This window comes from Phalaenopsis equestris, unplaced genomic scaffold, assembly GCF_001263595.1.
Source record: "Phalaenopsis equestris unplaced genomic scaffold, ASM126359v1 Scaffold000297, whole genome shotgun sequence".
Lineage (NCBI taxonomy): Eukaryota > Viridiplantae > Streptophyta > Magnoliopsida > Asparagales > Orchidaceae > Phalaenopsis > Phalaenopsis equestris.
The window spans coordinates 3999279-4016238 of NW_018164739.1; the positions used below are offsets into that span (position 1 = coordinate 3999279).

Here is a 16960-nt window from a genome sequence, read left to right on the forward strand (position 1 = left end):
ATCGTGTAAATATGCAACTTTAGTCATAATATATGTAAATATATAAGAATTATGTGTGATGTATGCGCAAGTCCCTAAATATAAATATGAAAGCTTTAGGTGTAAGAAACATAAATACATAAGAATTATGTGATGTATATATATAAATATTGTCCTTGTTTATATTATTGCGTTAAGACATTCAATCCTCAATCTCTTTGTGAATGCATTGAAATGCATGCTGCCTATTTTAAGATTTTTTAAGGAAAAAATATTTCATATACTATTTTTTTATACAACAATACTTTTGGATGGTATTATAATATATATATTGACCAGAGTTATTGACAAGTAGTAATATAAAAAACTTAATTTTAAATTTTAGGATTAAGAGTTTAATTATTTATGAGGCATGAAGTCTCAATCAAAGCATTAACCCTGTAATTATTCACACGGTATCTCACATGGCATCTTTTTGGTGGGGACGAAGACTAGTATAACACATGTTGGACCTAATAAGTAGCTTGGATTTGACCTAATTAGTTCTTGATCAGAGGCAAGTATGACTATGTTCATTGGCTCAATAGTTGTTATTGATACATCATGTATCGAAAAATTTATTTCATCTAGCATGAATTTCGAGCGAGCGAGCGAGCGAGAGAGAGAGGAGATTGAAAAGTTGTAGTATTAATTGAACTATTGTGACTCTTATTTCAGTAAACTTATAGTCGAAATGACGTGTTGGTGATACAAATTTGACGAAATAAAAATGAATTGAAGTATCAATACACCTCATTTTTCGTCTGAATTGAATCTAAACTTGTAAGTGAGGGAGAAACTCAACATATAAGAAGAGTTTGGAGCTCTGCTTGATATTTGGCATTGAGATCATTGCTACCTAACACCATTGTTTCACTACCATTGTGATTTAATTATTGTTGGACAAGAATATTTTGATCATTATTATTTTATTATCATCATTAGGAAAAAAAAAAACACTTAATTATTATTGTCTTTATGTCATTGATTGTCTTCTAACAATCATCACTTGAATCCTTTCATATAATTATCATCACCCGACTGTCATCTCTTAGTTATTGACATTATTTGGGACTGTTTTTTTCACTGCTACGCAACGTATTATAATTTGTGAAGCTCTCTTTTCTAATTAAATTAAAAAAATTGAACATCAAATTTTCGTTAAAATAATAGAATATTTCATCTTGATCGCTTCATTAAGTCTTACCTTTTTAAACATTTCATATTAAAAATATGATGTCTTATATTATATAGGGTTTAGGGTGTACTTTTGTGTAAAGGTAGGGCATGCAAAATGTAATAAATTTTCAGCATAAAAAAATTTGGCATTATCTATGAGGATCGTTCCTAGCATAGTATAAAAATCTTTATAATGGCTAATAATCAATCATGCGATCAAAAACATTTTAATCTAGCAAGTGAATGTCACACATGTCAGACTTTAGAGGAGTGTATACTCATAATGTAAATACATCAAGCTAGATTTTATTTGCTTTTAGAGTTGATTAAATAATAGAAAAGAAATATTTATAATATAATCGATTTCTTTCACTATAGAATTATTAGAGAGTCAAGTGAGCCCTATTCCTATCATACTAAAAACTCCACCCCAACTGGTAACCTTATTTCTAAAGAGATTGAGAAACATCTATCTAGCCTTTCATTTGTCACGTAGGGCTCACTTTCAGGCCTAGGACTCCACCTTAGTGAGACTTATGTAATTTCCTATGGATCATAATGACTAGCTAACCTAAATCAAACTTTCATTTCCTTAATTTCAATTGAACTCAAACTGACGCTCATCTTTTGTACTAAATATAGAGAACACAAATTCATGATGAAGTCAAAGAAACTAACCAAAATAATAACTCATATTGGCCAAAGTCAAACTTTTAGTCAACATATAGCTCATTAAAAGCAGGTATCTTATTTTTTCAAGATTTAAATTCCTAATGATTATGGCATGCCGAGGAGACTACGAATCATTCTTGAATCAATCTAAGGTCTCCGAACCCATTTTCAACCAAGTTTGACCAATTAATTCATTATGCACTTAATTGATCAAAATCTCTTCAAATTAACTTAATTTTGTTGCATTTTAGTTTTAGATGAAGATACCGAGCCCATGATTAAGCTTGGACCCATCTACACCAGCATAGATGCTTGGTCAAACCCATTTAACCAAAAAGGTGCATCAAGGTTCATTAAAAGTCATTTGAGCTAAATCCAAATTTCAATTAGGAAAATAAGTTTCAATTAAATCTAAACCATTTTAAGGATAGAAAGAGCCCTACAAGGAATCCCTAATCTAATCCAAGCTTAACGTAAAACCAAATGGTCCTTATCCCATGTAGTTCAAACTAAGCTATGCTAAATCAAATTACATTTAAACTCAATGAAACCTAGATAGACGCTTCCTTGTATCACATTATAGTAAATGAGCCCAATTCTATAGCCATTGAACACTAATAGAGCCTAATATGCCTTTAACACATTAGTGGGGCTCTAAGTATGCACTAGCTCGTTTCCTTTGGTTCTATTGTCGTTCACCTTTTCTCTATGTAAACACAGATTGAGTCGTACTCTTCTCTTCCCTGATCTTCCTGATCGGAATCACACATAGAAACTCTTCCATCTCTACATATAGTCGCTCAACTTGCGAAGCCCTAGCTGCATCACATGTTCATTCTTATGAATGCCTTTATCCCATGATCTAGCTAGTGCGACGTTGAAATGAATATATCACGGGCCTTTATCCCATGATCCCTTCCCAGTGGTGAGGATGAATCCCCGTGCCTTCTTAATTAGCACAACTGTATGATGAGGGAGAAATGACTGCGACGGTTAGGCTCTCATACCATAAGGAAAATAGTTTTGGTAAAAGGTCATTTCCTTCATTGATGAGTTGAGCATAATTTTGATAAAATGCTCTTTCCTTCATTCATGAGTTGGGCTTCTGTAGAGCATTATAATCCTTTCACAAATAACTCATAGACTTCTTCTATATATTCCATTTAAAACTAAAGCCCTCAAAATAAGATACAAATCTCAACCATTAGGCTTAGACTCCTTTAGACATACAATCTCACTAAGAATTTGTTGAAATTGAAGCTCAAATAAGCATGAATTTAATCTAACAATTATTGTATCAAAAAATTGATTGACATATCAACTATTATTTTTTTGCTTTAAATTAGTGTAATATATTTAAACTAGATTTAATGGTTTTAACACTTAGGGTACCTTTGGTTTGGGGGCAGGAGCACGAGCGGGGGCTGGTTGTGAATCACGACCGTTTGAGACGACTTTCCGGGTGCGTTGGAACACCGTTTTGGCTAAACGTGAGCAACATATCAAATCCCACGGGTCGCGTTTGAGCGATGTCTTGTTAGCCTGGTTAGCCCTTCGTCGCTTTTGCCCTAATTCCCTTTCCCTCCGTTCGACGTTGAATCTCTCACGCTCCTCTATTGTTCAACGAAGCCATCCCTCCATGTCGCTTCTCTGCTATTCGACAAATCTGTCATTCGTCGCCCCTACCTTCTGGATTCGATCACAAACCGCCAGGTACTCTCTATTCTCCCCAATCTTGCGATTCACATGTTTTCTAGCTGCCTCTGTAGGGGCATATGGACTCGGTAGTTCTTGTGTTGAGCTCCAAGATTTCATGGACCTCTCGACGAGTGTTCTGCCACTGTGGACTTCAACCTTCCTTACTAACGTCACGTCAGACACATAGCTATGGGAGAAAGTTATACATGTGCCCGTGGTGGACAAACGATTTGAAGAAACGTGACTTCTTCCGATGGGCAGATAGTCCGACATATTTCACTGTCGATAGCGATCGGGATTTGATGGTATCCCCGAAGGACGACGTAGCCCGTGACATACGCTAGATGGATTTTAAATTCAATATTATGTAATTTTCATACTTTATTTTTTTTTATTACACTTGACACTCACTGTTATGTAAGGTATGTATCTTATTTTTCTACTGTTCTGAAGTAGTTTTTTGTTTATCAAGTATCAGATATATTGCTATGACAGTTCTATTGCAAACAACATTACTGTACAAGTGTAGAATGATCAGTTATCTATAAACAATTGTCACAAATTTGTTTTTAAACTCTAAAGAACAAACAACAACCAATTTTTTCGCAACAGTTTTTTTTGTAGAAGCTTTATGAGACAGTTGTTATAATCCAACTTATGGGATAAGTCCCAACCGCCACTAAGAGATCCTTACCATAATAATAAATATAGCTGCCTTAATTTAAAATTTATTTGCAAAATACTACTTCTATGCCTAATGTCACGGACAAATAGTCCCACATCAGCTAGGTGTAGGGCCGAAAAACAGTATTTAAGTCCTGGGCTGCCCACCACCCACAAGGGCTCTTTTGGGAGGTGACAAGTGGTATCAGAGCAGATTACTGCCCGTCAGGTGTGTGGACTCTCCATTCTCCATGGTCCAGTGGGACACACGGTGGAGCCGATCCGTGACGAGGGCGTCACGTGATTGGGTAGAGGAGAATGTCACGGACAAATAGTCCCACATCAGCTAGGTGTAGGGCCGAAAAGCAGTATTTAAGTCCTGGGCTGCCCACCACCCACAAGGGCTCTTTTGGGAGGTGACACTAATGTCGATAATCAAACAAATAATAATAATATTTTAAAATAAATTTTAAGAAAATGGTATATCCTCTGTCTCTCCCTCGCTCCGTATAAAACGAGACGGGATTGCGGTACAGGTCACGCCACGTTCGTTCGTTGAGGGTTCTGAAACCTGTAAAGGGAGAGCGACCGGCAGACGATTTGGAGAGTGAAAACCATCGCCGGGAGGTTTAGGGTTGCGAGAGTGAAAGAGAAAGCTAAGAAAGGGGAAATTAAAATGCGGGTCGCCGTAGTAGGAGCAGGGATTTCTGGCCTCGCGGCGGCTTTCGAGCTCTGTAATGCCGGCGCAGAGGTGGTGATTTATGAGAAAGAAGATCACCTCGGCGGCCACTCTCGCACCGTCGCCGTCGACGGAATCAATGTCGATCTCGGATTCATGGTCTTCAATCGGGTCAGACTCTCTCCCTCTCTCTCTTTCTTGTTTTGATTTCCGGCGAGGAAGATAATGCATCATCTTCGTCTCGTTGTTTGGTCTCATTTGGATCGTTATGGAGTGGATTCTGCTCTTCTGATTTTATCTGCATTTTTTTAATTACGAAATTATATAAACATGTCGATTTAGGTTTAATGTTTTGGGATTTTTTTATTTCTTCGGATTATAAATTTATGATTATGAATTTGTTTTTTTTATATATATATTTAAATGCGGATTAATGCTTCATAAGATTTCATGCTGAATTTTCTTGGGCGGTACTCTGTAGAACTGCAGAATATTGGAAAATATATTACATCAGTTATCAGGACTCCGATGTAGAGTTACGTGTGAAGTCGTGTTATTCAGGTGTTATTATATTTTGAGAATATTTTCGATATTATATGACACAATAACAAATCGATAATACTTGAATAACATACAATAACATCTGAATAACACACAATAACACCTAATAACACCTGCTGAATAACACAATAACACCTGAATAACACGAGAGGAATATTCCTTGTGTTACAGGACCGATCACCTCCGACTCCTAAAGTAACTCTACGTGCAAAGTCCTGATGTAATATTTTTTCATAATATTGAGAGCGAAAGTTATTTGGGGAATTTAGGTACATATCACCCAAATCTTATATATTTATATATCTAACATCTAAATTTTAATTTTCTTACATTTATACCATCTAAATCTTTTATGTAAATACATATGAGCTGAGAGGTGTTTATGTGCATTTTACGAGTTAATTCTTAGTGGAATTTACACACATGCCACACAATTCCTTGTATTTACATATCTAAGACCTAAATTTCCTTTTTTTTTTCTTATATTTTATTTATTTTATCTTGTTTTGTTTTTTCCTTAAAAATTGTTTATACTTCCAATTTAAAAGCTTCTTATTTACAATTTTTACATTTAAAAAATGAATTAAACTAATATTTGATTTTTTAATAAGCCATCTAATATTTAAGCATTTTTATTTTTTACTTTTTACATTTTTAATTTCATATGGATATCACTTTTAAGTTCTTTGAAGTAAAAGAAAAAAAAATATATTTGTTTCATGGTGATCTTATTTATTTTTTTAAAAAAGTATTTATGACCAGGGGTGTGAGTGAACTAGGTTAACTCATTAGTCGGCCTAGGCTCGACTCGACAAGTGAATCATGAACTTCACTCGATGAACTAGCAAGCTGAACTAAAACCAACCCCAGTTCGACTCATTAGTTTGTGAGCTGACTCGTTTAAAATATAATTAATAAAAATATATCAAAATAAAAAAATACTTTAAATAAAAAAATGAAAAAAAATAATATTTTATATAAAATAATTTGCTATTAATTTTTTCTAAATGCTCGTTATATTTATCATTTCTTCATAGGATTATCTTAAATTAATATTTTTTGTCTTTCATGCTTAGCAAGCCGGTTTGTAAATCTGCTTGAGCTCATAGAATTGAACTCGAGCTAGAACTCAATCAATTAATCAAACTCGAGCTCAAATCGAGGGTGGCTTCCAGTTGGCTTGGCCCGTTCACACCTCTGCTTACACAAAAATCAATTCTTACGCATTTAAATATCTAGTATATTTACATTTATAATTATTTTTGGAGCGCATAAATACTGCTGTGTAGGGCACTACAAATATCATTGTCAAGTAATGTTGGCTTGGGCTACAAGGGCCCATCTTGATGCCCACAACAGCTGGGCTGTCCTTTTTTTTTTTCAGTGGGCTTGTCAACAAACTCCACGCGGGTCCCCAAAGCGATCATTTTTTACTTCCGAATTATGATCAGATCCAACAAAATTCTTCTAAATTAATTCAATAATCCATTGTTGAACTTCTTATTCCTCCGTATAGTGGCAAACAAGAGGAAAGATGTCCTAAATAGACCCTAAATCTAATATCCAAACTTATATAAATGGACATGCATATACATCCCACAATATTTGTATATTTACATATCAAACACCTAAACTTTGTATTTTATACTTTTATGCTACCCAAATCTTTCATCACTTCAAAAGCATCGCTATTTTAACTCTTAAAAAATGATAGCACACATTTTGATGCAAAGATAAGATGACACATATATATAAAGATGAAGTTTTGGTGGTAAATATGTAAATACATAAAAATTGAGTAGTATGCATGTAAATCTTCCCAAACTCATTATTTTTTAAGGTCAGCTCTTGGTTTTCTAAGGTTGAATAAATTTAATTATAATTAATGTATTGAATGATGCTTGGCAATCGAATAATTGCAGCATGTGTGAACACCTTAGCCTATTATTTGAAAGTCTACGATGGCAGCAAATAAATTAATGGTGGCACAAAAAACAAATATCTATGGAAGTTGATTAAAACAAGAATCTATTGCTTTCTGTCTTGCAATAGATTCTCTTCCCGGTCTGCTCCCCCTCATGCCCACGGCTGTAGATCTTGTTTTACTCCTTGGATTACAAACAAAAAAATTTTGTAATCGGTTAAATAATAATAATAAGATTAAAACACAAATATTATAAACCGGGACCCAAAAATTAACTTGATTTAATTTTAAAGACTTTAACTGTGTGTTTGTGGCAGTTTGTGTTTTTCAGGATAAGCTGCTTATCTTGAAACGTAGCACGCGGGCGGGCTGCGGGGTTCTATTAACTGCCCCAAACGGGCCCTTGGAGTTATTTAAATGAAACGCAAACAAATAATATTAGTAAAAATATTCACAAACAAACGCTTCGTTCTTCTCTTTTTGTCCTTTAGCGATAATCTTTTTATCAAGATAAAAATAAAATAAATTTAAAAATTTCATAATTTCCTTTTTTTTTTAAGTCTGAATAAATTATAATATGTAAAAACTTATTATTCATTAGCTTTCACTTTCACTCGATAAACTCAAAAATATTTCGTTTTTTATCCTAAACATAATTATATGTTTATGTGTTAACATTATAGCATATGCATATGTTCAGAAATTAGTAGGCATACTAATAATGAAGCATAATAATGAAGAATCATATTGAAAGATAACTTCACATATGGAACTGAATGATTAAAAAAATTCATGAAAATTAAATAACTTGTAAATATTTACAAATATTGAAAAAAATAATAATCTTATGTATTTTTGTGTTCTTAATCAACAGGTTACATATCCCAACATGATGGAATTCTTTGAGAAACTTGGTGTAGAGATGGAGGTCTCGGACATGTCTTTCTCTGTGAGCTTGGAAGGAGGGAAAGGTTGCGAGTGGGGAAGCCGAAATGGACTGGCTAGTCTATTTGCACAAAAAGCCAACTTTTTTAATCCTCACTTTTGGCTTATGCTTCGAGAAATCATCAAGTTCAAGGATGACACCCTCAAGTAAGTTGAATCGACGATACACGTATTGTGACTATATTTCGTGCACTCAAATACTTAATCAAGGCATGACAAGCTTTTCAAATACTCAAAACACGTAAATATTGGTTTGAATGCTTTTAAAAATACGTTAAAAAATACTCACAAACATTAAACAACAAAACAATAAACAAAATTGATCCGAAACAAGCCCTTTGTTTGCGCTCATCTTAACAGGCTTTGATTGGTATAAAAGTGTGTTTTTACATAATTGTTGGTGTTAAATAATAAAATGTCAGCTCTTTTTTTTTTTGCACTAATGGTCAAACTTTGACATAATTGAATGAGAAAAGCGAAAATGTTTATGTTTAAGGTACCTCACAGAGCTTGAGGAGAACCCCGATTTGGATCGAAATGAAACTTTAGAGGCTTTTATAAAGTCACATGGATATTCTGAGTTGTTTCAGAAGGCTTATCTTGTAAGATTATTAGTTTTGCAGTTTGCTTGTTTTTTTTTCTACTTGTAATTTACACTATTGTTTATTAACAAAAAATAAAAAATGACAAAACCATATAGGTTCCAATGTGCGCATCAATATGGTCCTGTCCTTCAGAAGGAGTAATGAACTTCTCAGCTTACTCTGTACTGTCATTTTGCCGCAATCATCATCTTTTACAGGTTAGATTTCTAAATCATTTTTATCAATTTAGTTTTAAAATGCAATTTGAGAGATTTTTTTTTTTGGGCATTTACATACATGCCGCCGAATTCTTAAGTATTTACATATTTAACATCTGAACTTTGCTTTCTATGTTTACACTGTCCAAGTCTTTTATATCACATAAATAATAATACTATTGTAACATTTTAAAACTGAAATACACATTTTCATGCATAGATTGGTAAGATGGCATCTATGCAAAAATTGAAGTCTTGGTGTTGGATATGTAAATACATAAGAAGTGAGTGGTATATATGTAAATCTTCCATTTTTTTGGTATCTTTGAGCATCCAAATGTTCAACCTGAATGAAATAAGCATATAGATGTTAACAGATACAATATATATGGGCATCATCAAACATGATGTACAATATGTAAGAATTCCTAAGAGGAATATGATAATATTTAATCATAACACATTGGTAATTATCTAACTTTTTTTATGTATCTAAGTACAAATTGTATATAAATCCCTCTGTATTTCGAAGTATAGGCTAAAATAACCATGAAAAAAGCAATAAATAGTGCTTCAAATTTTAAAAATCTTGGTAAAAATATTTTTTAAAAGTCACACTAGATAATTTCAAAAATATGTTTTTTTAATAATTTACTAATTCCACAAAGAAGTCAAATTAAGTAAGTTTTTTATTTTATTTTATTTTCATACTTGTGATGCTAATAAAAAATGTAAAAATAATACTTAATGTGGACTTTAGAGTGATTTGTAATATGATAAAGACGGTTTGTATATCAAGCATAAAACACATAAAAAATAATGTAATATAACAAGATAAATTTTAATATACTAAAATTATTCCATAATAAAATTTCAAAATATTGATGAGCATAATCAATCATAAAATTAACAGAGAAAACTAATCAAATAAGTACATTACAAACATACAAATCTTATCATATTTCAAAATTAGGTCATCATGTATGTATCAAAATTTTATAAGGGCATGCATCATAAAATATCTTAATAAAACTATATATTTATAATAATTGATATTGTCTGCAGAGAAGCACAATCAAAGCTTCTAGGAATTATCCCTCTTAGTGCAAACTAGAAGTGCACTCTCTAGGTCTAAATTCTTAAAATTTGTCTCAAATGAGACAACTGTTTAAGTGTTTACTCTATTTGCTCATCCTTTGAATTCCTCATTAGACGGGTAGTGATGTGGGTGCAGAAGACTTTTGCGCGAGCGAAAAACTCCTGCGCAGGCAGGAGCAGAGGACCAGCCTGACCAGTTCATTTGGGGGCCAGTCCAACGGAATCTTGGGCCGAGCGGCCCAGGCGAGGATCCTATAGAGCGAGCAGCCTTCCGCGACCCTCTTTCCCATCCTTTTCCATTTCTTCTTCACATGGAAACAATTTGATTGCTAATCTCTGAGATTTCTTGCCTCCCCACCTTTTTCTTTTGTGTGAGAGTTTTCTTCTTCATTTATTTCCTTTTCTTAATGCAAGAGTTTATTTATTTGATGTTCCAAAGTTTGGCGTTAGCTTTTGTTGTGTGTTGATTTCAGATTCCTGTGTGGAGACTTTTTTTCGCTTTATGGGTTGTATCTGAGGAGATGACAGCGCTCCGACTGTATCCTACTTTGAGGTGGTGATTGTATGTCTCCTTTTATCTTCTCTACTCCTTTTCCTCTACTTCCCTTAGCCATTGGCCACCCCCAACAGTTCCCCCTGCACTGTTGAGCCCTTTTTTTTTGCTGCAACAACCTGCTATCCAGGTCTTTCAGGCCCCTTCTGGCAACCAGTTGGCTCCCCCACAACAGCCACCTTGTTGTCCCAGCCTTCCCACCTATTATCTTGCATTTCCAATTTGCTACCCCACCTTCCAACCTACCTCTTAGCCACCCAACAAACCTTCCTGCCACCTCAACATGCTGCCTCCCTCCTCCAATCCACCTATTAGCCCTCTCCCGCATTCACCCTTACTGGCCTAAGCCTCCGGATCCACCTGACTAACCTCCACTGCCCTTAGGATACACTTTTGAAGTGTTTGATTGTGTTGTCCTATGTTTTGGGATGTTATTTTTAGTTTTTGTGTATTGTAACCCTATTTCTCTATTAATAAAAGTTGCTTTTGTAGTTTGGGTCATTTCTTCCAATATCACGTAGTCTTTGAAATTTCAACAAGTTGATTAGCTTAAATTCAACAATGTTAAATTTTATGTCATTGCCAATAATATCAAACACAATAGTAACCATAATTATCATCATTATTAATTACCTTAAGAGACAACTAATGCATTAAGGCTTGAGAATTTTATTTTATGATATCTTAAGAACTAATTGAATGGAAACATATCAATATCCACAATAAAGTTATTAGCCTCAAATTATTTAACAATTTCCTCTATGATACCTAGGGCCGTAAAAAGAATTAGTTGTCTGTGAATAACTGGTGTTCAGTTCATTAAATAGTTCGTGTTAGAATAGTTTGTTAGTAAAGCGACTCGATATGAACAATTTTTTTAAGTTCAAATTATAAGCATGCACAATATGAGAAATCATTTATTTGATTATGTTGGCTCATTTAAACTAGAAATAATAAAAAAAAAATTATATATTATTCATATAATATTATACTATATATATTTATATCTATGTATAAATTACACAACTTTTGTGTGAGTGCGATTTTGCGCCTTTTATTGTATAGAAATTGTTCAGGTTCGAATCTAATACACTACATTAAGTTATCTAATTAATTTAAACCAAGCAACTTTGAGCAGAGCATGAACACTTTCCTCAAGAGCAATTTCCAACACAATTCAATTTCGAACAAAATTAATTTCAAAAGAGTTGAACACCCAAGACTAAGCTCATTCAAACTCAACTAGTTTACCTACAATTCTATATGTCGCTCAAATTATATAATTAAGGGTCCGTTTGGGGCAATTGCTGCTTACCGACAACTTGATTGCCCCAAGAAACTGCTGCGAGGAAGCTCATTGACTGTTTGTTTTTTTTCAGTTTGAAAACAGTTGTGTGACAGCTGTTTCTGGATAAATGACCATTTTGCCAATTAGCACTAAAACTGTTTAAAACAAAATTATTATAACAATATAGTTATATTGGAGAAGCAAAAAACTACTTAAAAAGTTGAAAAAATAAGATACACACCTCACATATCAGTGAGTATCAAATGCACTTAAAAAAGAAGAAAAATATGAAAATTACATTTAAAAAAATGATAATATTAATTTTAAATTCCAGACGATGTATGTCCTGAACAACATCTTCCCTCCAGGGATGCCATGCGAAACAAGCAACATATGCACAATGGAAAAATAACCTTAAGCCACAACCAACAATAATCGTAAGCTACAACCAGCATAACCCCAAGATACGCCCACCAATAACCCCAAACTAGAGCCACCAATAAGCCAAAGCCACAATCACCAATAACCCCAAGCCACATGAAGCTGTGGGTGCTCTAAGAAGCCACCAACAGAGGACAAATATATACACCAACTCATAGCACCATCTCACCATCAAGACTGAAACATATATCCCAACCCACAGCCACCATCACATCAACAAAACACAACTATATGCCCTGACCCACCTGTACTATCTCATAAGCAAATCACAAGCATATGTCCCAATCTACAACTACCATTATATCGGCAAAGCACAACCAAAAATACCTCAACCCACAGCCACCGTCTCATCGTCAGCTTTCCAAGAGCATGTGCCCCGATAGCAAAAACGTCGATTTACGCCTAAATATATGAAAATCGGGTGCTGCGAATGGAAATGCTCCCTTTTACGCATAAAATCTTTTTTTTTTTTATTCAGTAACTTTAATTTCCCGAGAAATCCAAAGCGCCCGACCATATGCATTCTCAGTAACGAACCGAGAGAGAATGGCCGAGGGAGGTTCTAATCCGATCAAACATGGAAGCAGGCCGTGTGGGATCGATGACTAACTTTACTGTTCACCTTGTTTGTGACGAGGGACTTGTGGAGAAGATCGGAATTATTCCTTTGGTTTTACACCAAGGGAGTTCCTTGTGTCGAGGTCGCTGCGTGGATGCCGTCAAGGTCAAGCTCGATGAGGCAAGTCGTGTGGATGCCGAGTGAGAGAGAGATCAATGGGAGGCGCGGGGCGATGTCGAGGCTAGGGCATGGGAGAGCGGGTCTGGAACGGAAAATGCGAGAGAAAGAGAGCTGGCGAGGCAAAGCGGGAGATAAGGGGTTGCGCTGGAGGTGGTGATTATCTTCCTATCCCCTTTCACATTTTTGCCACGATGCTCCTAGCCATCTCAGAGGGCAGCACTCGGCCCGAACATCTCTCGTTTGTTGTTTTTCACTGCAGTCTCCGATTCCAGCCCTTCTTGCTGGCTGCCACCGCCCCTGTCAACCGCCCTTTGTTGTCCAGCACTCCCCTGCTTCGCCCCTTCGCTGCCGTCTTCTGGAATGTTTTCTTGTAGTTCCCTTGCTGTTCCACCTTTTCTCACCGCGACTCGCTCTCGGATCTCGGATTGCCACCCCACTTGATACTGGAGTTAATTCCAAGAACGAAAAAACACAAATATTATTCCTGGAATTTAACCTCAAAACAGAAAATAAATGACCGCTACCCGCAAAGGACACCCTTGGGTGAGGACGAGAGGTGGTGGCACCGGCAGAACAACAGGTGCAGTGACTAGAGGGGTACTTGCGGCAGCAACAGGGGTAGATAGGGAGGAACTCACGGATATGGTAGGGAGGGCTTCACAGCTACAACAGGCCTGATGGGTGGTTGGGGTTAATATGGGCGGCAGACTGTCACGAGAGGGGAGAGGAAAAGCTGCGGCTGTGCTATATCCAAAGGAAGGGAACTGGCAGCAGCCAGTTGGGAATTACGGTAGTTAACGGTAGGGAAACAGTGCTGCTTGGGCGTGGCTACGGGAAGGGAGCTGGCGGGCCGCAGGAGTGGCTGACCAAGGCTGATGAGGCTAATTCTGGGCATACTGTGACTAGGAGTGGGAAAGAGGTTTTGGCTGCGGGGAAGAACTCCCGTTTGTTGGTGGCTGGGAGCATGGGGGTGCAGGGAAAACCAACAAGTGACAAGGGCGGAAGCTGGTGATAGAAGTCGGAGAAGATAATCACCACCGGGGAGAGGGATACCACCGGAGCACCACCCTAATCATCTGTTACAGTTCTCAAAGGGAAAATAGGTCGCCAGCGGCTGTCCTCACAAACGAAAATCAGAAAATAACTTAAGCTGAACTCGAAGGCATAAAAAAAACCCATATAAATAGAAGAGGGATGGGCTGGGAAATAAAATGCCAAGCTGGTTGAGCTTTTAGAGTAAAAACACCGTGTCATTTGCTGCCCTCTCTGTCTCAGCCCTTCGCTTCACTGCCAACGTGATTCCAACACTTCCTTTTGCTGTCCCAATCACCCCCAACCCATTTCAGCCACCTACCTCCACTCCTTGACCACCTAGCCGGCCTCCACCTCCCATGGATCGGGTCCTAGAGCGAGTTTGTGTCATATTTGTTGTAAGTTCCTTTTTAAGTGTGTTTGATTGTAATTGTCTATTTGCTTTTATTAATAATATCTGTTATTTTTATTATGATTTAAGTTAACTCCGGTATCACCTTCAGGTCCAGGTAGGAGAGTGGAGATTTGGAAGATTGGATAACTGGTTTAGCTTATTTAGGCATTTTTGTTGTTTTAATCATTGGATATGACGACCAACATATATTGTTTTCTAGCTGGAAACTTTATCATAAAATAACAAAATATTATTTTAAAAATTCAAACTTGGAACTTTTGAATGGTTCTAATAATTGATTCCAAATTCATAAATTATTTTAAATAAGAAAATTTAAAAAGAAAATTTCTGTAAAAAAATAGATTTATTTCCTAACAGATATTTTGCTGAGAAAATAAAATTGATAACGTAAATCATTTGTGTTTTGGTGAAAGATTACTTTGATGAATCCAACGTCAAATATTCTGTGGAAAGTTCTATGCAAATGAAGATATTTCTTGTAGTTAAAACAGTGGGGTATACCTTTCTTGTATGATCATTTGAGCTAGAATTTTGTTCTATCCCACTGTTGTTTTTTTCTTTCTTTTTGCATTTCAGCTGTTCAATCGGCCTCAATGGCTTACAACGAAGCATCGTTCACATGACTATGTCAATAAGGTAATTTATTGGGTTTTGCATTAAATGGCTTTTTGTAATTCTATTCTGGAATTTGTCTTTTTAATGCCATTCTTTTACAAGAAATCTGAAACTATTAAGCTTTTCAGTTAAGAGAAGAGCTAGAGGCTAGAGCTTGTCAAATTAAATTGGGATGTGCAGTAGAATCGGTATCTAGCACCGATAACGGTAAATTGTATTTTCCTCGTGTGTTTGCCTGCATATTTTTCTCGGAAGGACAAGAAAATTTGGCATGCCATATAGCTTTTATATATATTTTCAACACGTTTGGATATCAAAAACATTACACGGTGCACTTTTTCATTCTAAAGTATATCTAGCAATTATAAATTTATAAAATGTATGCTATACTTTTGTTCAAGTCCACGTCTGCAGCTTATGTAAAATAGAAACGTATGTGGCCATCTTATGGTGTGAAGGAGCAAGGGAACAATAAAAAGTAAAATAATACTGTTGAACAGTCCTGACTCCTGCATGCCCAAATTTTCTTGTAGTTTTTGATTCTAACCTTAATTTTTGTTGTTCTTCTATTTTTCCATTCCAGAAATGTTTTATTAAGTATTATTTCTAACATCTTAAATCAAAATGTGAGTTTGTAAATTGCACAACTGTTTTTCCTTCTTTTAATACTTGTCAACCTTTTTCTTGTTGGTTCATACTGATTATCTTCATGAACTTACAAGCTTTTTGGACATTTCTAGATAGCTTTATTATCATTTTTTACCTGCCTAGGTAGCTAAATGCAATATTGGCGCTATCATTTTAATCGAGGAAGCTTATATGTCATACTATAACCTTTAGGATGGCTTGGTTTAACAATTCACATTTTAAATCCATGTTTGAAGGTTTCATGCATTTTAACGTTTGTAAATGTAAAAAATTGCTTATTTTTCTTTACGAATAATTGTGAGTTTTGAATAACCTTTTTTTCACTGAATATATAGATAATTCAGTGAGTTTTGAATAACCTTTTTCTCACTGAATACATAGATAATTCACCTATAAATAGGCGTTTACAAGAGATAAAACGAGGAAAAAAATCTTCCTACAATGAAGTAATTCCTATAATTATGGAATAAACATAAATACCTATAATTAAGGAATTACTCTTTTTATACTATTATGACTAAATATAGCAAGTGCAAAATTGAATTAAAGTAAATAATAATGAGCGTAATTCCACACTCCCCCTCAAGGTGGGTTGTACAGATTGTACATGTCCAACTTGTTGGTTAGTTCATCAAAACTGGACTTAGGGAGAGCCTTGGTGAGAATATTTGCGGTTTGATCTCTAGAAGGACTATAGACCAATTCAATGATTCCATTGTCCACCTTCTCTGAAATGAAGTTCCGATTAATCTCAATGTGTTTCGTTCGGTCATGATGAATAAGATTCTTTGCGATACTGATTGCAGTTTGATTATCAGAGAACATCTTGATAGAATTTTCTCCCATAATTCCAAGCTCTTTGAGAAATCTTTTGATCCACATTCCTTCACAGATACCAAACACCAGTGCTCTGTATTCTGCTTCTGCGCTACTCCGAGATACCACCGATTGTTCCGATTGTCTCCATGTCACTAGATTGCCGCATACATA

The 16960-nt window shown here is 35.4% G+C and overlaps 1 protein-coding gene across 1 annotated transcript in view; it reads left to right on the forward strand.

The window, feature by feature from the left end:
* Positions 1-4766: 4766 nt before the first annotated feature.
* LOC110025272 overlaps positions 4767-16960 on the forward strand; it is a 123376-nt gene continuing 111182 nt past the window's right edge. Inside the window, exons 1-6 of the mRNA XM_020725668.1 lie at positions 4767-5080; positions 8269-8486; positions 8836-8941; positions 9040-9141; positions 15284-15343; positions 15451-15529. Coding sequence (XP_020581327.1) covers positions 4907-5080; positions 8269-8486; positions 8836-8941; positions 9040-9141; positions 15284-15343; positions 15451-15529 — 739 coding nt within the window. The 5' untranslated portion in view covers positions 4767-4906. The remainder of the gene's footprint in view (positions 5081-8268; positions 8487-8835; positions 8942-9039; positions 9142-15283; positions 15344-15450; positions 15530-16960) is intronic.